At 38.7% G+C, this 27,167-nt stretch overlaps 1 protein-coding gene across 5 annotated transcripts in view; it reads right to left on the bottom strand.

Annotated features, from left to right (window-relative positions):
• Positions 1 to 16,465, bottom strand: part of LOC113447982 (sodium channel protein type 5 subunit alpha-like) — a 43,247-nt gene extending 26,782 nt beyond the window's left edge. For 4 of the 5 annotated variants that reach the window (XM_087917725.1, XM_087917727.1, XM_087917726.1 and 1 more), the window contains exons 1-7: positions 15,998 to 16,465; positions 13,459 to 13,525; positions 10,408 to 10,555; positions 8,735 to 8,929; positions 6,397 to 6,585; positions 2,138 to 2,240; positions 86 to 315 (exon numbers count right to left, since the gene is read on the bottom strand). In XM_087917725.1, coding sequence (XP_087773851.1) covers positions 86 to 315; positions 2,138 to 2,240; positions 6,397 to 6,585; positions 8,735 to 8,929; positions 10,408 to 10,555; positions 13,459 to 13,525; positions 15,998 to 16,139 — 1,074 coding nt within the window. In that variant the 5' untranslated portion in view covers positions 16,140 to 16,465. The remainder of the gene's footprint in view (positions 1 to 85; positions 316 to 2,137; positions 2,241 to 6,396; positions 6,586 to 8,734; positions 8,930 to 10,407; positions 10,556 to 13,458; positions 13,526 to 15,997) is intronic. The other variant, XM_087917728.1, reaches the window with a different exon arrangement.
• Between the last annotated feature and the right edge of the window lie 10,702 nt (positions 16,466 to 27,167).

Genomic DNA, 27,167 nt, shown 5'->3' with positions numbered 1-27,167 from the left:
AACCGAGGTTTCAAAAAGAAACGTTTTCCCAGAAAACATAATTATTGGCTGGCATGCACCTTAATAAGAATTTGAATTCACTTACATTATTTCCTTTAGTAACCTGTTCTGGTGATAATGAAAGTTTTTCCAATGCCATCAGCATGGTATTTGTTATAATGCACAGTGTAATAAATAGTTCCATTAAAGGATTTATCATTATTTTCTTCAATATATTCTTTATTTGCAACCACAGCGAACAGCACTGCCAAATCAGATGCTTTTTGATAGCTTCTTTCAGGCCGGGAGGAAATTCAAATTTGGATTCTTCCCATTCTGAAGACCAAGAGGAACATGATTATGAGTTATTATTTTAGAACTTAATACAGAATAACAATTTCTGTTTTAACTTTCCAGGTAATCACTGGCACTAATACACATGCTTAACCTGAAAGCGCATCTAAACTAACAAATTAGTATGATACATCCTAGATTTATAATCACTAAGTGGCTTTTCAATGTTACAACAAATTCCAAAACAACAAAACTACTCTGTTTATTCTGTTGTTACATTCTCTTACCCCGCCCCCGCACTTTAACCTCAAACTATCCATTATTGACCTCACCCCATTCCTAAGAGGTCTGTAAGGGGCGTGCATAAGTGCACCATTATGCGTACTGTCCCTGTCCTGTTATCCCCAATTATTAGTTCCTATTTCCTGTATTCTTACTCATGTTTATACTTATGCCTATTATCTTGTAAGCGATTGACAAATCAAATAAATGAATAAATAAAATATTTACGACCTGGTTTTCAAGTTCCAACATCTGCCCTGGAGTCATATGACACTTTGGGCACTCAGCCGCATATACAGGGTTTTGCAATCCGCCACGGTTATGTGTCCACAATTATGTCCGTGTTTACTTCCAGTTTCTCGTCAAGGCCACCCCATTGTAAACAATGGGTTTATATAATGACAATAACGTTCACAACTGTTTGCTTAACAACCACCACAAAAAGATTGTACGGTCAGATCTGGTCACGTGGACTGTTACTGTGGGTTCAATCCAAGTGCCACCTTTAGACTATAGACCAGTGATGGCAAACCTTTTCGTTGTCGCATGCCTGCATCCATAATGCAATGCACACATGACTCCCCCCGAGCCGCTGCACATGTGTGCACAACCCTTCCACACTCCTGCGCATGCGCATTTGGGTCCCCATATGCAACCCATGCCCCTGTGCATGCACGCACATGACCACCTTGTGCACAACCTGTGCTCCTGCACATGCACGCATGTCTCCTGCATGCGCCCCACCCCCCGTGTATGCGTAGCAGATACCCGACAACCAGCTGGCTGGTGGGAGGTATGCACATGAGCAGTGGAACTGAGCTGCGCTGACGGCTTTCTGCACGCGTGCCATAGGTTCGCCATCATGGCTATAGACCATGTTCTTGACAGTTTCTCAACCTCTGGCCCTATTAAGAGGTATGCCTTCAAGTCCCAGAATTCCTCAGCCAGCTGGCCAGACAACCCTGGGAGTGTAAGTCCACATCTTTTAAAAGGGCCAAGGCTGAGGAACTGTCAGGCATATGGAATCAGAATCACACATACAGTGTCACTATTCCGACTGATGAACCCAACCAGAGCAAGCATGGCCAAGGCATTCTAATCTAAGAAAACCAAACAAACATGTAGCATGGATAGAAGATAATCTTTGTAGCTCAGGGTTGAATTATTGGGGTCCTGACCTTGGTGCTTTTGAGCTAGGTTGTTGTTGTTTTTTCTTGATGCTTCATTGCCAAATTAATTAAACATTGCCAAACTTTTCTTTCATACATTTCATTACTAGTTTGGTAATGAAAAAAAAAAAAAACCCAACCAAGTTCAGGCACACCAAAGACCCCATAAATATGTGGTGGAATTATTTTTATAGTTCATTATTAAATATGTGTGAACAAATATTTTGAAAGGACCGAAGGGGATTTCCACAATGGCCTTTGCTGTGATGCTAATACTTTTCGCTTTTTCATTTTCAACAGACAAGGAAGGGGAAAGGAAAAAGAAGCTGAATTATTTTCACTTTTTACCAAGCAGTTAAAAGAATTTCTGCCCATTATATTTTTGAACATTATTTTGTTATCTTTTCACTCACCCATAGTTTTGCTAATCACATTGGCAGCACTTGTTAATTTCTGCCTTTGAAATGGGTCATCAAGCATTGTAAGAGGTAGTTGATAGGACATCACCATCTCCTTCTGCGGAAGAAAAAAAAACCCCTCACTTTACTGAATAAAGTGAATGTTTGAACTATTAATGTACCCCTTTATTGAAACATCTCTCATTGGGTGAGTACAGAAGAATAATTTCCTAGAAAAGATCTTAGGTTAAGATCCGCTTGAATATGATACAGCTTATTCAAAGTAGTTGATAAACATATGCTTAGTGGTATATTAATTGTCTGTACTTGTTAGAGGTATCGCATTATTCCAGGCATTTTGATGTGCCGAACTAAAGGCCTCACTGTCAACTCTAGTCCTTGACTTACAACCGTTTGTTTAGTAATTGTTTGAGTTAAAACAGCACTGAAGAAAATGACTTATTACCATTTTTCACACTTATGACGGTTGCAGCCTCTCCATGATCATGTGATCAAAATGAAGAGGCTTGGCAACTGGCAAGTATTTGTCACAATTGCTGTGTTCCAAGATCATATGATCATCTTTTGTGACCTTCTAACAAGGAAAGCCAATGGGAAAGCCAGATTCACTTAACAACTGTGTTACTACATTAATAACTGCAGTGATTCACCTAACAACTGTGGCAAGGAAAGTTGTAAAATGGGGCAAAAGTCACTTAACATCTCGTTTAGCAACAGAAATTTTGATTGTGGTGATAAGATGAGGACTACCTGCATTCTGAAAATGAGAAAGAGGGCTAAAAGATCTTCCACAATATTCTTTATATTTTCCAGTTACTTAAAAATCAGCTTGACCTATGATTGGAGAAAGTCATACATCTTTCAGCGCTGACTTCTAGCTGCCCAAAGAAAAACTAAGAATTAGAATTAAGGAGAAATTTTCTGACGATGATAACAATTAATCAGTGGTGCAGTTTGCCTCCTCCAGGAGCTGTGGGTGCTCCCTCACTTGAAGTTTTCCAGAAGAGGTTGGACCGTCATTTGTCTGAAATTTATAGAGTTTCCTGCCTGAGTACAGGGTTGGACTAAGACCTCTGAGGACCCTCACAACTCTTTTTCTTTTGTTTTGAGAATCTCTTCCTCTGAAATATTGCAGATCTTAAAGCAACAAAAATCACCTCAACCCCATTTTAAACAAAAGGGCAAGAAAAATTGCTAGCACTTGTAGCCTATTCCGTTTAAAAGAACGACTGCCATGAACGGAACTTGCAAAGTCATCGTTCCTCTTTCCTGTATGGAGATGCGGGTGGGTGGGCTTGCCAATTTGTTCTATTGCCATGTTTGTTTATTTTTTCCCAAAGACCTTAAGCATTTTTGGTGATCAGAGCCAAGGAAGAGAAATGCATTGTTTAGGATAGCTCTGAGCATTCAGCAGGGATAGGATCTGGGGGAGTAACCATTGCTATGACCTCCACAATCCAGGCAGAATAAACCACAAAGCACAAAATCATAGTGTTGGAGGAAACCTCAGAGTTCTTCTAGGCCAGCTCCCTACTATCCCAGACCTTTACTTGAAAACCAATAGTGATGGAATATCCACAACCCCAGGAAGGACGTTCCACTGCATCATACAGGTAAGTTCTTGACTTACGACCATTTGTTTAAAGATGGTTCAAAGTTATGGCAGTGTTGAAAAAAGTGACTTACAACTGCTGTTCTTGCTTACAACTGACCCTCTCACTTACAACTGTGGCAGTGTTCACAAGGTCATGTCTTCAAAATTTGGGTGCTTGGAAATTGGCACATATTTGCCCATGGGGTCACACGATCGACACTGGCACCCTCCCGGGGGGGGGCGTGGGGGGCTTCCAACAATCCAAGTCAAACTGGAAGCCATTCGCTTAACGATGTGATTTGCTTAACGGCCACAGCAAAAAAAAGTCATAAAATGAGGTGTGACTCACTTTATCGCATCGCTTAGTAACATAACTTGGTTCCAATTACAGTAATAAGTCAACAACAATCTATAATTCTTTTGGTCAGGAAACTTATTTTGAATTTAGATCTTCCTCTGGTCAGCTTCCACCTATTAGTTCTTGTCCTACCTTCAGGAGCTCTGGAGAATAAACTCATCTTCCCTATTATAGTCCATTAAACATCAGAAGGCTGTTGTTTATTTCTCCCCTTAGCCTTCTGTTCCTTTTGAGCCACCTGTAATTCTGCAGAGCAGTGCTTCAACAAGGATGCCTTTTCTAAATTTGCCACACAGGCAAGCCAGAAATAAATCAGCTCAGTCAAGGAATAGTTTGGTTTAGTTTGGTTTGGTTTGGTTTGGTTTGGTTTGGTTTGGTTTGGTTTACTTTACTTTACTTTACTTTACTTTACTTTATTTAGTGTGGTTTGGTTTGGTTTGGTTTACTTTACTTTACTTTACTTTGTTTAGTTTAGTTTAGATTAGTTTAGTTTAGTTCAGTTCAGTTTAATTTATTGTCATCGCACCTTGTCCAATGAAATTAAATACCATCTTCAGAGTACATTATAACTTTAAAAATAAAACACAAACACACATCCTTCACACTCCACACATTGAACAGAAAATGCCCAACACCACTGTATAGTAGAATTCAATAGAATTACTGCCCTGGGATAGCAGCTGTTTTTCAGCCCTATTTGTCCTTGTTTTTATTATCCTGTACCGTCTGCCAGATGGTAATAGTTAAAAAAAAGGCTGCCCAGAATGAGACATCTTTGAGAATGTTTTGAACTTTCTTAAGGCAGCAGGAGCTTTAAAGCTCTTCCAAAAAGGGGAGAGGGCAACCCAGGATCCTCTGGGCAATGACATTAACCCTCTGGAGTGCTGTCCCACCTGCCTCTGTGCAATTGGCAAACCAGACACAGGTGCAGTAAGTTAAAATGCTCTCTATGGTGCAGTGGTAGAAGGTCACCAGTCATTATATACCACTTGAGGTACAGCAAAACCTCAGTAATGATATAAAATTCCCCTACAGCCAAAGCATAGAAAGCACTAATTGGAAAGGACACAGAAGTAAAGCCAATGTATTTTGGTAGTCAATACTAATGAAACTTCATTTTAAACACATTAAAAAAATAATCACATACTTATTTCAGCATTTGACCTTCCATCCGTTACTGATTACAGGCATTCTTTATTCATAATAAAAATGAGCATGTAGCTGCAGAAATCTAGTAATTTTAGCATATATTCTGAACTCATTGTTTGCTTGCTTTGATTAAATGAATGTGGGAGGGGGGGAATCAGTGGCATCCATTGTGCGGGTCAAAACAGGCAGGATGGAAGTCAGAGCATCGTGATTGAAGCCCCATCTATCAGGCGGAAATAACCAAGCCTATATGGGCAGAATTCAAGCTAACTCTACTTTATTATGTTCTGTCTGTTATACAGGAATCTCCCCAGTCTGTCAGTTTTCCTTTGGGGAAAAATTACAGTAAATAAGGCTCCAAACCATTCAGGGTGGGCTGGTCCTGGCCCTTCTTAAGTTTGTGCGCTGAGTCTAGACTAGCTCTGTGTTGGATCCAGTGGCAGTATTCAATTTTTTTTAACTACTGGTTCTATGGGCGTGGCTTGGTGGGCGTGGTGTGGCTTGGTGGGTGTGGCAGGAGAAGGATACTGCAAAATCCCTATTGCCTCCCCACCCCACTAACCTGCTTTCCAGCTCTGTTCTCCTGTGCAGGGCAGAAAAAGAAGACACAGCCGATCAGCTGGGACTCAGGAGGCGGAGAATAGAGGGAGGCGGGGCCAGTCAGAGGTGGTATTTGCCGGTTCTCCGAACTACTCAAAATTTCCGCTTCCGGTTTTCCAGAACCTGTCAGAACCTGCTGAATATCCACCTCTAGTTGGATCCCTCCATCCTGCCAGGCTGGGCACATTTCAACATCACCCCTACATATACAATACTGTGACCAGCATCCTGCCTCTTTTGATCTATCCTGGAGATACTGTTGGGGGAATGCACACGAATGATGAAACGCATTTAGAAAAAGCAGTTGTAAAGATAAAAACCTGAGATAGAAAATAAAATTGTAGTTGGAATAAAATTGTAGGTGCAATTTTTTAAAATTGTAGGTGTACATTTTTCAAAGTTTTTGTTTTAATTTGACTAACAGATTGACAAATCTATGAAATGAAAACATAGCACTTTGTTGGTTGCCCCTTAAAAAACTGTATACTTCAATTTAATGAGCTTGATACATTTTGCACTCTGTTTATAAAGATTATAAATGCTTAAACTTACAAGTTCCTTTTGACTTTTATCAGGTGGTGAATAAAACATTGTTTCGTCTTCTCCATAGGTTTTGGATTTTGTGTTTTTGCACTTCTTCTTTCTCTTAAAAGTTCTTTTCCGTTTTTTATTTTCAGATTCTTCACTGGGCCCTTCCGAGTTTTCATTTGACAGTGCCAGGAGACTTTGTGAAACTAGTTCCTGAAACATAATTTTTTTCAAGTATGCATTGTAAGAGAAGGAGTAGCAGTGATAAGTAAAAGAAATACCGATCTTGTAAAATCTGATATGCAACGAGATAAATAAATATGCACACCAATGCCCCAGCAGATGTCAATATCTGGGTCATCTTGGAAGGCAAGCGGGGTCAATTTGATTAGGAAAAGATACCACACATGAACAATATGGAGGGGGTGGGTGGGTGGAGAGTTAGATAAAGATAGAGATTAGAGATAGATAGAGATGGAGATACACATACATATTCATATACGTAGAGAGAGGTGGCTGCTGGATGGAAGATTGATGACAAACACAAACACACGTGCACTGCTCTCTGCTCTGCATCGTTTGTTATCGTATTGATACATTCTTGCAGTTTTCTTTTTCATTGTTTATATTATAGTTCCATTATTTTGTTTACTTTCTTTTCATACATACATATGCATACATAGTTTGTGTGTATCACACACACACAGAGTCTCCTTCAGCATGACACTAATATTACAGATAGTCCTTGATTTAGCACAGTTCATTTAGTGACCGTTTGAAGCCACAACAGCACTGAAAATAGCGACATGACCATTTTTCACATGTCTGACTGTTGTAGTATACACATAGTCATGTGATCAAATTTCAGATGCTTGACAACTCACTCATATCTATGATGTTTGCGGCGTCTTGGGGGGGGGAGTTATGTGATCCTCTTTTGCGGCCTTCTGATAAGCAAAGTCAATGGAGAAGTCAGATTCATTTAACAGCCACGTTACTAACTTAACAACTGCAATGATTCACTTAACAACTGTGGCAAGAAAGTTTGTGAAATGGAGCAAAACTCACATAACATATGTCTAACCTAGCAAGAGAAATTTTGGGCTCAGTTTAGGTCATGAGTCAACCTACACATCTGTAAACATACACGCACACACAGCCTCACTCAGCATGACACTAATTTATTTACATTACTTCTTCCACTGTAAAATATTAAGACAGAAAATATTGATTAATAAAGTATACACTTTTAATCATTTTGCCATAGTCCCTACTAGATTAATTGATTCTAATTTCCACATCTACCATTGAACAGATTTTAACCAATCTATTATTTTTTTTCCTGATATATTGTGTTAAAGAGCTTTTGTTTTTAAAGGAAGAGTTGTTGATTTTATTTAATTATTTGTATGTTATTATGCCAACCTAGCAGTTCGAAAGCATGTAAAGATGCAAGTAGAAAAATAGGGACCACTTTGGTGGGAAGGGAACAGCATTCCGGGCACCTTCAGCATTTAGTCCTGCTGGCCACATGACCACGGAGACGTCTTTGGACAGCACTGGCTCTTCGGCTTTGTGACGGAGATGAGCACCGCCCTCTAGAGCCGGGAACGACTAGCACGTATGTGCGAGGAAAATCTTTACCTTTACCATTTTACCTTTTCCCAAATTCTGTATTCGTATATTACAAGAATAATCATATTTCTTAATAAATTTATTTAGCTGCCTATCACCCGTAAAGGCTTTGAGCCGCTTACGGACTTAAAAACACAAAATAACAAAGTTAAAAATACAACATAACAAAAAACATGACACAAAGAACCACTGTAGAATATTCTCTACAGAGAATATTCTTTGAATCAAGAACATGAAAACATATATTAATGATGCATTTCCTTCCTATTTTCATGTCTGCAATAGATTTCTTTAGTAGTACAGGTAGTCCTCAACTTATACCACAAATGAGCCCAAAATTTCTGTTGCTAAGTAAGACATTTGCTAAGTGACTTTTGCTCCATTTTACAACTTTTCTCGCCATAATTGTTAAATGAATCATTGCAGTTGATAAGTTAGTAACCTAGTTATGAAGTGAATCTGTTTTCCCATTGACTTTGCTTGCCACAAAGTCTCAAAAAGGGATTGCATGGCTCCAGAACACTGCAACTGTCATAAGTACATGTCAGTTGCCAAGCATCTGAATTTCAATCATATGATCATGGGATGCTGCAAAGGTCATAATTATGAAAAAATGTCATGTCACATTTTTCAGTGCCTTTGTCACTTTGAATGGTTACTGAATGAACTGTTGTAAATCGAGGACTACCGGTATAGAAATTTGCAGTCCTAAATGTTATTTACAAACCTTTTGTTTCCCCAGCACTTTTTTTGCTTCTTGAAGTAACATTTCCCTTGCCCTTGTTTGTGCTAAAGTTGCTTTATTTTGCTCTTCATATGCCATTGAAACAACAGCCAGGATTAAATTGAAAAGATAGAACGAACACAGAAAGATGATGATAAAAAAAAATATACTGTAGGATTTTCCAGATGTTCTGATAACCTGTAAACACAAAATCAGAGAACTTTCTCAAAACAAATATATTAAACCAAGATTTCGTACAAACATGCACATATTGTGAACATTTCAAAGAAGTAAATTTGTTAATTTGATATTGTAAAGATCATATTGTGTCTTATGGTCAAGCTAATGAATTGTGGTAATTAATATATGATAGCTAAAATTGAAAGTGAAAGTTTGTTGTGGGTTTCCAAACATTTTGTTACCAGGCTAGGTAATATCTTACCTAATATGTTACCTAAAGGTTGCCTTCACACATAGGTGCTAGTCATTCCCGACTCTCGGGCGCAGTGCTCATCTCTGTTTCAAAGCTGAAGAGTCAGTGCTGTCCAAAGACGTCTCCGGGGTCATGTGGCCGGCATGACTAAACACCGAAGGTGCACGGAACTCTGTTCCCTTCCCCCAAAGGGGTCCCTATTTTTCTACTTGCATCTTTACATGCTTTCGAACTGCTAGATTGGCAGCAGCTGGAACAAGTAATGGAAGCTCACTCCATTATGCGGTGCTAGGGATTCGAACTGCTGAACTGTTGACCCTTTCTGATCGACAAGTTCAGCGTCTTAGCCACTGAGCCACCGCGTCCCTTGTTACCTAGTGAGGGGCAAATGACATGGGTTTTGTAATGTTAGCTAACATAGATACTTTGTATGTTAATTTTATATTTTTAATATAGTTATTTTGTATTTAGATTTGACATTTTCTGTCTTAGAAAGGGGATGTTCAGGGTTATTACAGACAGGAATTTAGGAATAGCTTTTAACATTCCTAAATTGAAAAGATAAATAGCTGGAGATTAACTCCAGATAAGAAAAAAATTGTTAGTACAAATTGGGGTCTAGTTTATTTCTTTAGTGAAATATAACCAATCTTTTTCCTTACAATTTATGCCCCTTGTAACCTCGGATCTCATTTTAATGAACAGGTGTGATATTATGGGATGCAAATATGTAACATGTTTGACTACTTGTAACTGATTTCCTATGCAAAGGGGTCCAAACAACTTTCGCCTTGCATTTTTCTATAAAAGGTGTTATAAGCTAAAGATCTGGGTTCCCTCTTTGAATGAGAGGAACCCCTTCTGTCTGAATATTCTGATAAGTTATAATAAAATGATCTTCCTGTCTCAGTTTGCCTCATTGGAAAATATGCATGCCAAGGCACAAAAGCCTGAAAAGGCCACATTTGGCCTTTACTGATAACAAAAATATTTGGAAACCAACTCACAAGCTCTGAGAACAAACCTTCTCCCTCATCCTACACCCAAGCTACATATATTCACCACTATTGCATAGATAAATTTGAAAATGTTTTTTATACTGCTGGTATGAGACCAATGACAATAATTTAATGCAAACCACAGCATTCAAATAGGATATGAAACAACTGCATTATCCCAGCAAATAATGTGTCCTTCACTCTGTTTTGCACATTTCTTATCTTTAGTTATTTGACAAGTTTACCTGTCTATAGAGACGTTCCCAGCTGTCCTGCGTCATCAATCGAAATAATGACAGAAACGCCCACCCCAAGTGATCAAAACTGGTATATCCAAAATCGGGATTCTCTTCATACTTCACACAAACGCTGTTCAAGGGACATTCTGTTTTACTAATAATAGACCAAACATGACACTAGCATTAGTCTTCATTTTCGTTTTGTTTTTTTAAAAAAAGGATTTTTGCTATAACTATATGTATCACAGTACAGGTAGTCCTTGAGGGCCATACAGGATGGACTTTGTAATACTTGAAACATGCTTTTTGTAATACTGACTGACATGGATTTTCTTGTATTTTAAATTTGCTTTTTCAAATGTATTGCTCACCCCATTCCTAAGAGGTCTGTAAGGGGCATGCATAAGAGCACCAATGTGCCTACCATCCTTGTCTTAATGTTCCCTTTTATTCCTATTTATTTCATGTATTAATAATCATGTTTATACTTATATATATTATCAAATGCATGCTTGACAAATAAATAAATAAATAAATTCCCATGAGCCTTAATCTTCAAGAAAAGCCTTCCTGTTAGAAACCAGCACTGGCAGGAAAGCATTCAATATATTGTAGATAACAGTTTCATTTTGAGCTATGCTCCAGCATCCATGAATAAAGAAAATACTCAAGCCCAACCTTGGGAAGCATTGAGAATGTAACTTACTCATACCCGTTCTGATGTTTTTCCTTTGCAAATGTTTCTTTTGCATTTATTCCAAATACAATGCTTTTTTTTCTATTGCTATGCTCACATATTATTGGATGCTTTAATCCTTAGTGTTGTCAGAAGACTATTTCTAAGCCAATCAGTTTTTGCTTTGAAGTTCTATGTTGGGCTTACTATAACAATCAATGTAAACTATTTTTCCTCTTTTTCATAGGGAGACTCCACTTTATCAGAGGACTGCAATAAATTGTTTTAAATCAGAGGTGTCAAATTCAAGGGTTAAGGTTTAGTGCTTAGATCCGGTCCGTGAGGCTGGCCTGGAAATAACAAAGGACCAGCCCGCGGTGCCTCTGCTAGCAAAAATGAGCTATGGGGAAATCATGGGCGGCCCCCACGCGACCCATTTTTGGTCTGGACGGCCTCCTGCAGCATCCTGCCAGCCAAAACAGGCCACAGGAGCCCCCCACGTGGCCTGTTTCCAGCCAGCCAAAACAAGCAGGACCGTTTCGCCCAGAAGGGTGTTGCAGGATGATATCCATCCTGTCTCCTTGCCCGCCCCCCCGGCCGGCCCACGGAGGACAACAACAATGCTGATCCAGCCCTCCAAGAAATCAAAGTTTGACACCCCTGCTTTAAATGGTCTTCCAATTCAGTTGCTTAATGAAAAAGATAAGCTGAGGCAGAACTTAAAAGCCAAATGTGGCCATCATCCTTGATCTATAATGGAGCCTGGAATTACAGTCAGAAAACATGCAGGCTGTTAAGCAGATCACCATGTGATTTTGAGGTGGTTGTTAAATGAATTGCTGTGATTATTAAACAAATCCATCATCCATAATGGGTGTGGGGGTTGTCAGAAACTGTAAGTAAATGCCAATTTTGAGGGGAAAAACATTGTAAATTATGGTCACATAACTGTGGGGCTATGCAATCGACTGTAAACATGGGCCAGTTGTCAACTGCCCAAAATGCGATTCTGCGACCAAGGAAGGAGGTGAGGGGAGTAGCAATGGAACTTCAAATCCAGTTGTAAGTAGCCCTGGGGAAATCTGTCATAAATTCAAATGTCACTAAGCAATTGGTTGTAAATTGAGGACAACCTATAATAATTTTGAATGTTCTTTTTTTTTAACCTACTCAATGTCCTTTTATTCCAAAAAGGGAAATTCCAGTGCGGCAAATGCTTTGATATAAATTCTGCTTTTTTCTTATATGAGCTCTCTTGAAACTTACAAAACTGTATATCATAGTTTTATAGCATTAAACCCCTGGTAGAGTAAGTCTTTTATAAGATGTCATCAGCATGCCATAACTTTTTGCAGGAATATTGCATGGGGCTCCTTCAAATTTACTCCCCAAAACTTAAACAACAGAGAATCGATTTGGTTTAGTGATTAAGGCACCAGGTTAGAAAGAGGGAGATAGTGAGTCCCAGTCTTGCTTTAGTCATGAAAGTCAGCTGGGTGACTTTGGGACAGTCATTCTTTCAGCCCAACCCACCTCATTTTCTGCCTTAAGTTATTTGTAAAAATAATAAATAAATAAATTGCCTTTGCCTTCTGCTTATACAGTAGTAACTTAATACTCATCGTTAATTAGTTCCGGTGGTGCGAAGAGTATCAAAAATTATTAGTATCAACATTTTTTTTCCTCTAAACAATAATATAGTGAGTCACAAGATAGCTGACATCAACAAGTTCAAGCTTGTATGTTGAGTACCAAACAAACATGAGCACTGGGACAAAATTTTCATGTCAAAATGCATTGAGTATCAAATTTGATGAGTTTCAAAGCAGTTGACTACCAAGGTACCCCACATTCACAATTTCTCCCTCAATTATCACCAGACAATCACCTAGATTTAATAGATAACAGTTAATCAGAGTTGGAAGGGACCTTATAGTTCATCTAGTCCAACCCCCTGCCCAAGCAGGAGACCCTACATCGTTTCTGATGAATGGCAGTCCAATCTCTTCTATTTCCTGCTCCAATAGAACGCAAGGACTAGTTCAGTTCAATTTTCTGCCTCAAAAAATAGATAAATGGTTGTCCTCTAAGAACCCAATTGCAAGCATATTTATGGGGCCATGACATCCAATAGCCTCTCAGGTACTTGAAGCGCTCCTTTGGCCTCCAGGCCACACTGGCTCTCAATGAGCGCATCATCCTTACCTCAAAGTTAAAAAGGCCCAGCATTTTAAGAGTATTCCTCTTTTTAAAAAAGGAAGGAAAGAAGGAAGAAAGGAAGATTATGTAGAATCTTGCCTACCTCCATTACTGTTGCCTCAATTATTCTGAAAACAATTCTATTTTACAGTTAAAATGTTTTAAGAAAAAAAAGTATATACTTAGGATTTAGGCTGAATCCACATAGCAATGGCTTAGAAAGGTTACTGAAATAGTCACCATAATTTTCTGGGGAGAAAAAAAGGAAATATTTCAAAATATCATCCTATCCTGATATGCATAGTTAGAACCATCCATTGGATAACTTCTGTATAAAGAATAATTTATTAGCCTGCAAATAAGCGCTGGCTTAACTTTTAAAAATAAAATCCTTATTTCAGAACCTGGCTTGGGTAGGTAAGTAGAGCAAGAGAGATAAAAGGACAACAGGAGCCAGAAAAAAAAGGCAAGATAACAGGAAGACCTCCAAATAATATAGCTGGAGGCATTTCTGAAAAAACAGAATATATCTGATGTATTTCAACAGACTGCTCATCTCAAAAGAAAGGAAAAATATTTACTGTAGATTCACAACAAAAATGGCAGCCTAACTTTTACAGGAAATAGGAACATGCAGGTAAGAAGAGCTATAACTTCCCCTTATCTGTGTTTTATTTGTTGGATAGCTTTACCTTACCTGTCCCCCATCTCAATTCCAGAAATTTTTCATAAGAAAAATGCAATAATTTGGAGCAGTGTATTAAGGCAACATAAGATACATTATGAACACATTTCATTAAGCCTTCTCTGGCACTTCATATATGAAGTCAATAAAACTGATTTACCAGCTCTGAAACAACAATTTCTGTTGTTTTACATATACAGAGATACAGGTACTCCACAACATATAACTGTAATGGAGCCTACCCAAAACAGTTGTGTGTTGAAACAGGTTGGTCATATAACCAACTCTATTTTAAAACTTTTTAATAGCAATCATTAAGCAAATCACTATGGTTGCTTAAGTGAATCCACAGTTAAGCTAACACCATAGTTTAAAAAAAAAAAGAGTAGTTCACTACAGATGCAGTTTTGCCCCAAACTGAAAGTGCTGGTTTTAAGCAAAATTGTGTAAAACATGGTCATGTGACCATGGATGCTGCCATGAACGCATCCATATTGTCAAGCAAATAAAATTTAATCATATGACCACGGAGGAGGCTTGAAACTTCAAATCCAGGTCCTAAGCTCCCTTTTTCAGATTGGTCGTAACTTCAAAGTTGCTAAGCAACAGGTCGTAAGTCAAGGACTACCCGCAAAGGCTTCTTTCGGGAGTTTTCACTGTTCTTGGAATTGGGGAAAATCCAAATGACAATCTTGAGAGTGCTCTCACAAAATCAAGGGTGTGTCTGGAAAGGCAGGGCAAATACTTCTAAATTAAGTCCTGAATTGCCGCCACCTTCTTATTTTCATTATGTTTAATGCCAAAGAGGGTCCAGAGAATGCAAAATTTTGGGAAATAATGTGCTGAGACAAACCCCTAATCCCAAGCAGAAATAAATAAACCAAAAAGAAAACTTGTACAGGTAGTCTAGATTTACAACCAGTCGCTTAATGACTGTTCAAAGTTACAACGGCACTGAAAAATGTGACATGACCATTTTTCACACTTACAACTGTTGCAGCATCCTCATGGTGACGTGATTTGCATTCCAAAGCTTGACTCACATTTTATGACCGTTGCAGTGTCCCTGTGGGGTCATATGATCCCTTTTTGCGGCCTTCTGACAAGCAAAGTTAATGGGGAAACCAGACTCTCTTAACCACCATGTTAGTAATTGAACAAATGCAAATGTGGCAAGAAAAGTTCGTAAAATGGGGCAAAACTCACTTAACAAATTTCTCACTGAACAACATAAATTTTGGGCTCAGTTCTGGTTGTAAGTATTTCATATTAAGCAAAGCACAAGTGTCAACTAAAAATACTTCTTTTTAGTGGTCAGCAGAAAAGGGAGGGAGGAAAGCAGTGCATTCCTTAAAGGCTTCAGATAATTGCTTTGGCAACCGAAGATTCTGGCGAGCAAAATTATTACTGGAGAACATGATTGATGATTCTTGGCTATGGAAGTGTCTCATTGGTGAATATATGTCCAGGGGATGGGAGGAGACCAGGGTCAAGGGTGAAATGAATGATGTGTCAGAGTCGGCTGCAACCGGGAAACGCAGACATGTCAACTCCTAATGAGTCAATCTTTTTCACTCTGAGAGATGTGGCCAGAGACTTATGATTTGAATGGGGGTGCATGTTGGAGCCCTGACAACAACTTCATAAAAATTTTATGGACCATGATATGGAGAAGAACAAAGTAACAAAATACCAAAAACCAGAAATAATGGGCGTAAAGATGTAAGGAAAAACTCCCAAATGATAAGATCTATGCAAGATTGGAATAAGGTCTGTTATGGGTTCTCCATCTCCCATACAAATATGACTTAGGAAAAAGATATGTAGAGTGAGAGAAAAAAAACCAAGGCTGCCTTGACAGCACCACAGTTCTATGATTTTATATTTCTTAATTTACAGCTCATTTTGTTAACTAAAGTGTTCAGCATATGGTTCACAAATAAATGGTGTTAAACAATACAGTTATAAATACAATGAATAATTTAAAACAGGTATCACAATAAAGCTTACCAAAAGACAGGAAACGTATACATTACCTGCATCCTTTAATAAACAATCAGTTTTGTTGACGTTTTCATTGAGAAGCGAACAGGCAACACATTTATGTCTTAAGTTACCCATGAAGAGCTGAAGACCAACCAATGCAAACACAGCCAAGAAGAAAACCGTCAGCAACATCACATTTGCAAGTTTTTTTACCGACTGAAGAAGGGAAGATATAATGATCTTCAAGCCTATGGCAGAGGAAGCATCAACGTTATTATATTTCTGAGTTCTATAATCTCCCAGGATTGGAAACAGGCACCTAACATTACAACCACCATTAAAAAAAACACACAACAAAGAATGTTCTTTGTGAACATTCCTGAACTCAGAAAGTTCAGACTGTCCCAGGAGTTGTTGATACAATTCTGCAGAGGAATTATTAAGTCTGTCATCTGTACTTCTATAACTTTTTGTACAGCAACCAAATAAGACAAGTACAGATTTCAGAGGATAATTAGGACTGCAGAAAAAACAACTACCAACCTGCCTTCCATTGAGGACCTGAATACTGTAAGGGTCAGAAAGAGGGCTGAGAAAATATCTACAGACCCGTCACACCTGGGCATAAACTGTTTCGGCCTCTCCCCTCAGGACGCTACTATAGAGCACTGGATGCCAAAACAACTAGACACAGAGACAGTGTTTTTTTGTGTCCATTTGCACCATCCCTCTGCTCAACACCTAATTCCCACAGTACTTATGTCTTATGTCTAAGTATATTTACCCATGTAGTATGGCTGCATTACTATTATCTTTCTCATCTGTTCCACTACCTTCTCTTATTGGTGTCATTATGATTATTATTGTTTTGATATCATGATTATTATACTTTGTTGTTTTGCATACTGAGAACTTATTTCTTGTGTTTCTATCACACTTGGCCAATAAATGTATTCTGTTCTGTTCTACTCTACTCTATTCTAGTCTACCCTACCCTACCTATTCTATTTCTACTCTACTCTATTTTCTAGAGCATGATACTATGAGATAAAAACTACAGAAGATTAATAAAAAGATTAAAATCCTTATTCATGAAGCTGCATGACAACCTGTCTGTGTGTATTTGTATGTACAATAAATAAATAATCTACTTTTGAAAGTGCGTTTAGATTTACAACCATGAGATTTGCTTCATAGCCAGGTGAAAAATCAGGTCCGTTTATGTGGTGTATCAACTTATAACGATAACAATGTACTGTATTATCAGAATTTCAGTCCCAATTGTGGTTATAAGTTGAGGACTACCTGTATATTAGTTTTCTTGTTAAGATTCAAATTTGAGTTAGCTCTCTTTAACTTCTGGTGCCTCTTTAAGTTCATTTAAGCATGACACATTCTGGACAAATTCTGAATACATATTCATTCTTTTTTTTCACGGCATAATAAGTGCTTCTTCATTATCATTCCAGGTTTCCCAGAACAACATAAATTTTATCAGGCAGAAATACAGCAGGTTAGCTCTGTGTTAAAGTGGACCAGTTCATTTTTCAGTAAGACTGTTTTATGATTATTTTGATATATGTTCCTATAACGTAGTCTTTAAATCTTTAACAGGTAGGCAGTTTGTAAATTTTGTATATTAGCAATAAAAACTGCTGCGTACTTACCTGGAATTACAGAAACTGCCTTTAAAGTTCTCAGAATCCTGAAAATTCGGAGAGCTGAAATGCTGCCAAATTTTTGATTGAAAGCTACATATCTGCATAAAGATACCATCATATTATAATATAATACTTTGCAGAGCTGTGAGTTGAATAGAATAGAAATTTAATAAATTATGATGGCTGGTTGCAAAGTTTGCCAGATGATTAGACTGGATTTGGCATGTTTTATCCACCTATTAAGTCCTTCCCAAGAACCAAGGCAGATGTTTTCCAGTGATACGTGCATTCCTGTCAGCATCGGCTACTGAACTGTGTGGGTTTGGACCACAAAGATAACAGACTAATTTCCAAATATCCTCAATGCAATTGTTTTAGTAGCAGAATAACTTGGGCAGCTGCTGTCAGTCCAGGCAGACAAAGTTGGACTGGGTGAATGTATGAAAATACTCAGGGCAGAAAAGCCTGCAAATGCTACTGCCAAATGAGAGGGCAAATTATAGGTCTTTGCTATTATTATATAGCTTAGAGAGCCAATTTGGTCTAAGGGTTAAAATACCAGGGTAGAAACTGGGAAACTGGTAATTCTAGTCCCGCTTTAGGCATGGAAACTGGCTGGGTGATTTGGACCAATCACTAGGAAAGTGAGAGATTTAGTCCCGCCTTAAGCATGAAAGCCAGTTGGGTGATTTTGGGTCAATCTGCAGAGAACTGTGAGTTTTAATCCCGCCTTAGGCATAATAGCTAACTGGGTGACTTGGGGCCGGTCCTTCTCTCTCAGCCAGGGGTGGGATTCAAATTTTTTAACAACTGGTTCTGTGGGCATGGCTTAGGTGGTAGGTGTAGCTTGGTGGTCATGTGACTGGGTGGACATGGCTTGGTGGTCAAGTTATTGGCTGGGTGTGGCCAACTCAACATCACTCACATCGAGGCACACATCTCCCCGCCTGGCCTCTCAGTCGTAAGTGTGAAAAATGGTCATAAGTCACTTTTTTCAGTGCCACTGTAACTTTGAATGGTCACTCCACACAAGCAAAGTACCAGAAAAGGAGGGGGAAAAAAACTCCAGAGAAGTTCCTGAGACAGGAAGTCTATCCTGCCAAGAATGTAATAAGGGTTAACGGAGAGGCAGTTTCTGTAAGCAACCCCAGAATGTTTCCTTCCTGCCTTCCTTACAGGATTAGCCCAGTAATTTCTTCTAACAACTGGTTCTCCGTACTGCTTAGAATGCTAACAACCGGTTCTAGTGAATAGGTGCAAACTGGTAGAATCCCACCCCTGCTCTCAGCCCAATCTACCTCACAGGGCTGTTGTTGCGGGGGGAGAAAAAGGAAAGTATATTGGATATATTCACTACCTTGTTTAATAAAGGTGGGATATAAATAATAAACAAGTAAATGTAAGCAGAATGCTCCAGGGTCAACTTCTGGCTGCTCCAGGAAAGAAAGTGATTGAAGACTTTGTAAACAATTAATGTAAAGAAGTTATTACGGTATAAACAATGATGGTGGATAATTAACCTGTGAAATTCAGTACACAGGATGGGGTAATGGTCATTTATTTGGTTGGCTTTAAAAGAGAATAGGGTCTATCAAGGTCTTTCAGCCTTGAAGACTCAAGTACAGGCAGTCCTCAACTAACAACAGTTCATTTAGTGACCTTTCAAAGTTTCAATGGCAAAAAAATGAAAAAAAGTGACTTATGACCATTTTTCACACCTATGACCATTGCAGCATCCCTGTGGTCATGCGATTAAAATTCATGCGCTTGGAAACTAGTTCATATATATGATTGTTGTAGTACCCGGGGATCATGTGATCACTTTTTGCAACCTTCTGACAAACAAAGTCAATGGGGAAGCCAGATTCACTGAACAACTGTGCCACTAACTTAACAACTGCAGAGATTCACTGAACCACTGGGGCAAGAAAAGTTGTAAAAATAGGCAAAATTCACTTAACAACTGTCTCACTTAACAACAGAAATTTTGGACTCAGTTGTGGTCATAAGTCTAGGACTACCTGTATCATCCAGTGTGGGACAGCATGTACCCAAACACCCAGTTGCAGGAGAGCAATGGAAGGAGAATGGCGGCCCTCCAGGTCCTGCTTATCAACACTTCAGAGGCTTCTGGTTGGCCATTGTGATAAATATTTATTTGATTTAGAACCTGCCACCCTCAGAATGCACAATATTGACTAAGATGGGCCATGGCCAGATTCAGTACACTTCTTACATTCTTAGGGACAACAATCTTGTCAAAACAAAATTGGCTAAGTGTGACCCACTGTCGTTGGGGTGGAGGGGGGGGAAAGTTGGTTTTTGTTTTTCCCAAATTTTGTTCTGTTGTACTTTACTAATTTATTTGATTCTTTTTGTTAGTTCTTATTGTTCTTATTTTTATTTTTTTGTTTTAAATATGATTTTACATTGTGTAAGCCGCCTTGAGTCACCACGGGCGAATAGGCAGAAATATAAATCAAATAAATCTGAGCTTCTTCTGCAAGTGCTATATAAAGGGAGAGCACCATTTTATCCGTATTATTTATTGGGACATAGAATATAGAACATAGAATAATACAATTGGAGGTTTTCTAGTCTGACTCCTTGTTCACGCAGAAGACCCTATGCCACTGTCCAGTCTCTTTTGGAAAGCCTCCAGTGATGGAGTACATACAACTTCTGGGGGAAAACTATTCCATTGGTTGATTGTTCGGTTAGCAATTTTCTCCTTAGTTCTAGGTTGCTTCTCTCCTTGGTTAGTTCCCATCCATTGTTTCTTATCCTGCCTTCAGATGCTTTGGAGAATAGGGTGACACACACACACACACACACACCTTCTCTGTGGCAACCCCTGAGATATTGGAAGGGTGCTATCATGTCACCCCTCGTCTTTCTTTTCATCAGACTAGACATACCTAACTCCTGCAACCATTCTTCATATGTTTTAGCCTCCAGTTCCCTAGTCATCTCTGTTCCTCTTCTCTGCACTCTTTTCAAAGACTCAAAGTCTTGTTGTATATTGTAGTGACCAGAACTGGATGCAATAATCCAAGTTTGAACTAACTAAGGCTTTGTAAAGCAGAACTAGAATTTCTTGATTTGATCCCTTTATTAATGCTAAGATATTGCTGGATGATGATGGAAGCCCTGAAGAGCATAAAGCTGACCTCAGATTATTATTTTTTTCATGGATTTAGGGCACTACAGCCATATACTTCATACTTCAAACTTCTTTAGCGTCTCTAAACATGTATTTCCACCTCTATGTTTTGATGGTTCACAGTCCTGGCCAACACTCCCTCCTGCAGGCCAATGGGAAGACACAACGAAGGCCACCAATTGGTGCCATGTCCCCGTTCTTTCTTCCCTGATTTGCTTATGCAGCAATGGAAAAGAGGACATAAAGTCCTACCAGACATTAAATGAGGCTGCTACAAGGAAGAGTTTAGTTTACTTTATTGTTTAGCTTAGTTTAGAGTAGCGGCAAAGTCATGTGAATTATTAAGGGAAAAAGAAATTCCAGTAGTTGTGAGTCAGAACAAGAAGGAAATGTCTGTCCCAGAGCTAGAGGGAAAATGCTGCAAAACATACTTCATTTTGTTTCTCAGTGTTTTTGAGAATATCATCCCAGCTTCCCAAGAGACAGCAAAAAGCTATGAAATCTATTACACATACAAGGCTTCTACTCAGCCCTGCCCAATGTTTTGCTGAGCATTTGCCAGAAGCAAGGCATTTATAAAACACCTCAGAAACAAAATATTAATTTGGACTTTTATAAACCACCCTGAAGCATCATTTTTTCTCAGGTTCTCCTACAAAGGTTAATTAAATCTAGTTATGAGTAGGAAGTAGCCCACTTGTATTATTATTCAGATTTTTGGTCCCACTTTTATTATTTTGTAAATAATTCAAGGCAGCAAACAGACCTGATACTCTTTCCTCCTATTTTCCCTACAACAGTCTTGTGAGGTGGGTTGGGCTGAGAGAGAAGGATTAGGCCAAAGTCACCCAACCTAAGGCTTTCATGCCTCCTAAGGCAGGATGCAATGGCTCAGTGGCTAAAACGTTGAGCTTGTCGATCAGAAAAGTTGGCAGTTTGGTGGTTCGAATCCCTAGCACCACGTAACAGAGCTCCCGTTCCTTGTCCCAGCTTCTGCCAACCTAGCAGTTCGAAAGCACGTAAAAATGCAAGTAGAAAAATAGGGACCCCTTTGGTGGGAAGGTAACAGTGTTCTGTGCACCTTCAGCGTTTAGTCATGCCTGACCACATGACTACAGAGACGTCTTCAGACAGCTCTGGCTCTTCAGCTTTGCAACGGAGGTGAGCAGCGCCCCCTAGAGCTGGAAACGACCAGCACATATGTGCGAGGGGAACCTTTACCTTTAAGGCAGGACATTGAGTTTCTACACCAACACCTTAATCACTAGACCAAACTGGCTCTTCATTCCCATTTCCCCAACAATAAGTCTCCGTTAATTAATAAATCTCAATGGCTCTCTGAGTCACTTTTGTTTCTCTCTATAGGTGGCCCTGGAGTTACAACCCTTCATTTAGTGCCCTTTCAACGATATTGAAAAAGTGACTTATGACCATTGTAGCATCCCCATAGAGTCACTTGATCAAAATTCAGATGCTTATTTATGATGGTTGCAGAGTCCTGGGATTATGTAATCCATCTTTTCCAACCCTCTGACAGGCAAAATCAATCCAGATTCACTTAACAATCTTGTTACTAACTCAACAATTGCAATGATTCACTTAACAACTGTGGTGAGGAAGGTTGTAAAATGCGGCAAAACTCACTTAATAACTGTCTCACTTAGCAAGAGAAATTTTGAGCTCAATTGTAGCCATATGGTGAGGACTATCTGTATTTCCTTCTAATTCAATGGTAAAGAATTGTAGGGAAATTGTTTACAGGGGTGTTGAAGAAGTCAGAAACAAAATAGATTGTTTCATCTTATTATGACTAATTTCTTGTTTCATACCATTAACATGTGTCTCTTGTCTATGTACAACCATATAAATTGAATAAATAAACTAAATAAGCTTCTTATTTCTAAAAAGGTTGGCTGATTGCTACATGCTTAAGTGTCCCTTAGATCAGAAATTCCCACTCCAAATAAGTTTGAGCTTATCTCTCTATCTCTACATGGGTTTCAACCAGCAAAGAAACACCCAAACTTACGTCATTATTAAAACAAAGAAATCCAAGACATTCCAAGGATCTCGCAGGTAAGTGAATTCATTACAAACAAATCCTCGTGCTATCACTTTGACTACAAACTCCGCTGTGTAAATGCTGGTGAAAATAATTCTGAAAAGGAAAGCAGCAAAGAAAGAAAAGCCATTAGGAACAGAAAAGAGAGGATATTCAGGTTACAGCTCTGAATATCTCGATATTACTGATGGGAGCAGAAGAGGTTTGAGTAACAATTTTCAGTAACAAGGAGCATCTTTGATTAATGTTTCTTGTTCTCTGAAGTTACAAAGCAAAAAATGTGGTTTCTCTCAAGTGCTGGTTCAGACCAGCCAGAGGTCTGTACAAAAGTATGAACTTTAATAACCTGAAAGCTCACTGTGGAAAACACACCACTGAATATGCAATTGGTTATTAACGAGATCGTGCTAAGAATATTAGGGGATGCTATGAGCTGTTACATGTTACATATATAATTACTGAGTATACTAATCACATACTTGATGACTCAAACATACTTGATGACTCAACTTTGTATCCCAGGAACCTATTTGGGCAAAAGCACATCAGGCTAAGAAATTTGCCATGGTTTATGGCTTAAATTATTAGATGTTGCAAAATATTTGGCCTAATGCTCAAAGAGGGCAAAAATTCCTTAAAAGAACTGAATCTCAAGTTCTTTTTAACATGTGTACATGCACAGTGCATGTATGTGGAGTATGGGGCTTTGTTTTTCCAAGTCCGATAGCAACTTGACTTTTATGACACACTTTAGAATCAGCAAGCATGGAATTACAAATCATTCTGAATACTCTCTAGTGAGGAAAGAAGAGACCAGGAACCATCATTAAATAAAGTTTCGGCTCAGCCCAGGTTATTTGAGCCAGGAGGAAGCTGCATTTTGAGCCAGGTCAAAATCAGAGGGTGTTTTTTTTTTCCACCAAGTAAAAAATTAAAATAACTTATTGAAGATATTTAATAGAGAATTGGACAGAACATAATAGGGGCTGCAGAAGCTCTGATTAGAAAAGATTCTGGCAAAAGTTCAGTCAGCTTGCTGGAACCATATTAAGGCTAGTACCTGCTATGCTATCTTGTATTCTCAGCTGTCAGAATTTGGACTGGTTCTCTGAACTGTTTTCGATTTATCACTGCTGCTTATGCTGTGCTGCTGTATCAAGTCCATTAGATTCATTAATTACTGCTTATGGGGAAAATATGAACCGTTAGAATATACTTACTCAGTAGTGTTGCCATCAGTTGGAGGAGTGTTTAAAGCCATAAAAGCGCAGTTGACGAGAACAACACACGTTATAAATGCAATAAACATAGTGAACAACATTAAGGAAATTATCTTCTTTTGAAGAAGGAAAAATGCATTTGTATGTTCAATTATTGATTAATTTAGTTTAGTTTATTTTAATTGTCATTGCACCTCGAACAACAAAATTAAACGCCATCTTCAGTGAACATTATAACTTTAAAAATAAAACACAAGCACACATCATATTCTATTCAATTGAATTGAAAACCCTTGATTCTGCATTAATATTGCACTATACAGTAGAATTCAATATAGTTATTGCCCTGGGATAGAAGCTGTTTTCGAGCCTATTTGTCTTAGTTTTTATTATTCTGTACCATCTGCCAGATGGTAATAGTTCAAAAAAGGGTTCCCAGGATGAAATGGATCTTTGAAGATGTTTTGAACTTCCTTAAGGCAGTGGGAGCTATAAAGCTCTTCCAAAGAGGGGAGAGGGCACTTAATGACTATGGCAAGAAAGGTTGTAATATGAGACAAAACTCACTTAACAACTATCTCACAACAATTTTGGGCTCAGTTGTAGTTGTAAGTTGAGAACTACCTGTACAATATTTGGTAGGAAGGCAAGGAAATAAAAAACTTCCTGTATGAGACCCATTCTCTCTAGTCTAAGAAAACAGTATATTAAAAAAGGAAGAAAGCCACTGTAGCACCTAAAAGTACAATTGCCTTCATATATCATGCTAGATTCAAACCAATAAACAATATTTTGGCATATCATGAATGTCCTATTCACCTAAAAAGATGGGACAGTGACTAAATTTCCATGATACACTGAATTATAAACTATCTCAGGTTTTGAGGCTATATGAATCCAGCCAAAATTGGTGTGCAAGTAAAAAGAGCTAACCTTCATATTTACTAACAACCATGGAATGAACCACCATTTTCGCATTAAAAGGATATATATGTATTAAAATTTTTATAGCTAGTCTTCTTAGTGGGTGGAATGGACTAAATAAAAATAAAGATTTGGAGGCCGTAAATCGAAAGATTCTACTTCGGGATGACAGCACCATAAACGTCTGTAAAAGATAGGTAAATTCTTTGTAAGTCAGGCTGTTTAGAAGAGAATTTTAAATATTATTTATTTAAATGATGTAACTACCAAACTCTCAGCTTAGAGCAGGGGTGTCAAACTCACATTGTCATGGCGGCATCACATGACATATCCAGTGGTGGGATTCAAAAATTTGTACTAGCGGTTCTGTGGGCATGACTTGGTGGGCATGGCATGGCTTGATGGGTGTGGCTTGGTGGGCGTGGCAAGGAAAGGTTACTGCAAAATCCCTATTCTCTCCCCACCCCACTAACCTGCTTTCCATCTCTGTTCTCCTGTGAAGGGCAACCAAAGAAGACCCAGCCGATCAGCTGGGACTCAGGAGGCAGAGAACAGATGGGGTTGGCGGGGCCAGTCAGAGGTGGTATTGGCTGGTTCTCCAAACTACTCAAAATTTCTGCTACTGGTTCTCCAGAACTGGTCAGAACCGGCTGAATACCATCTCTGGATGTATCAGGACTTTTTTCCCTTTCGCAAAATCAGATATGGGTGTGGCCAGCACATGACACATCCAACTGCGCGCCAGTAATTTGACAGCCCTGACTTAGTCTTTGTGTTGGACTAGAACTCCCAGAATTGCCAAATCTAAATAGATCTCAAGGACATCAGATTAGGAAGACTGAAATGCTTCCACCAATATAAATTCAATGCGGTTTTGTACATTCTGACATGGAGAAATACTACATACCAATCTTTGCAACTACAGAATTGTGTCTCTTATACAAAAAATCAGAAAGTCCTATCCTATTACTGCAATAATGAGACACATTAAAAAAACCACCAGAAAACCCTGAGACAGATTTTTCGCTGATGCTTACGTTAGGTGGGAAAACTAGCCAATTTTGATGTTTCGTGGCTCCTCATAACAGGAACCAGTTGTGGACTTTACAATTGAGATCAATTTTTAACTCTTTTCTTTTACAGGTAGTCCTTGACTTACAACCATTAGTTTAGTGGCCATTTCAGTTAAAATGGCACTGAGCAAAGGAACCTATGACCATTTTTCACACATAAGATCATCACAGCAACCCCATGGTCATGTAATCAAAATCCAGACATTTGCATGAATTTATGATGATTGCAGTGTCCCTTTGCAACCTTCTGACAAGCAAACTCAGTGAGGAAGCCAGATTCACTCAATTGCAATAGCACTTAGACTTATATGCCACTTCACAGTGCTTTCTAGCCCTCTCTAAGCAATTTACAGAGACAGCCTCTTGCCCCCAACAATCTGGGTCCTCATTTTACCTCCTTGGAAGGATGGAAGGCTGAGACAACCTGGAGCCTGATGGGATTCGATCTGCCAAATTGCAGGCAGCCAGCAGTCGGCAGAAGTGACCTGCAGTGCTGCACTCTAACCACTGCACCACCAAGGCTCTAATACTCAATGACCGTATTACTCACTTAACAAGTACAGTGATTCATTTAACGATTGTGGCAAGAAAGGTCATAAAATGGGGGCAAAACTCACTTAACTGTCTTGCTTAGCGATGGAAATTTTGGACTCAGTTATAATTGTAAGTCAAGGACTACTTGTATACCACTTTTCTGACTACAATATCTATGCACTTTCCAAGTGGCTGTTTTTCTGCAGACCAACCTCAGTCAGGAAATCCAGTTCTTGATTTTAAAACGTGTAATTTTGTTTCTTGAAATGGGAAAGGGCACGATATGTGTCGTTGGAAGCATCATTATGATGTGATATTATGATACAATTGAAAGAAGGCTGGAGACAGACTATATTTTAGCATAGCTTGGAAACAAAAATTACTGGGAATATGGTGGAGAAGCGGAGGTAAGGCTGTATAAGCAATAATACACTTTTGAGCAGTAATAAGCTTTAGTAGATCCCAATTAATCTTTGTAGGTTTCCAGGTTTAGGCCTTTATCATTTAATTGCCTGTCCTGGTTCATTTAAAGTCTAAATCACCATTTCCCCTCCAGTGCTTCTTCAACTTTTTTTATAAGAAG

This window comes from Pseudonaja textilis, chromosome Z (genome assembly GCF_049901715.1).
Source record: "Pseudonaja textilis isolate UNSWEBS1 chromosome Z, rPseTex1.2, whole genome shotgun sequence".
NCBI classification, from domain to species: Eukaryota; Metazoa; Chordata; class Lepidosauria; order Squamata; family Elapidae; genus Pseudonaja; species Pseudonaja textilis.
Note: the sequence above shows the minus strand (reverse complement) of the source record. Positions and strands in the feature narration are given on the sequence as shown.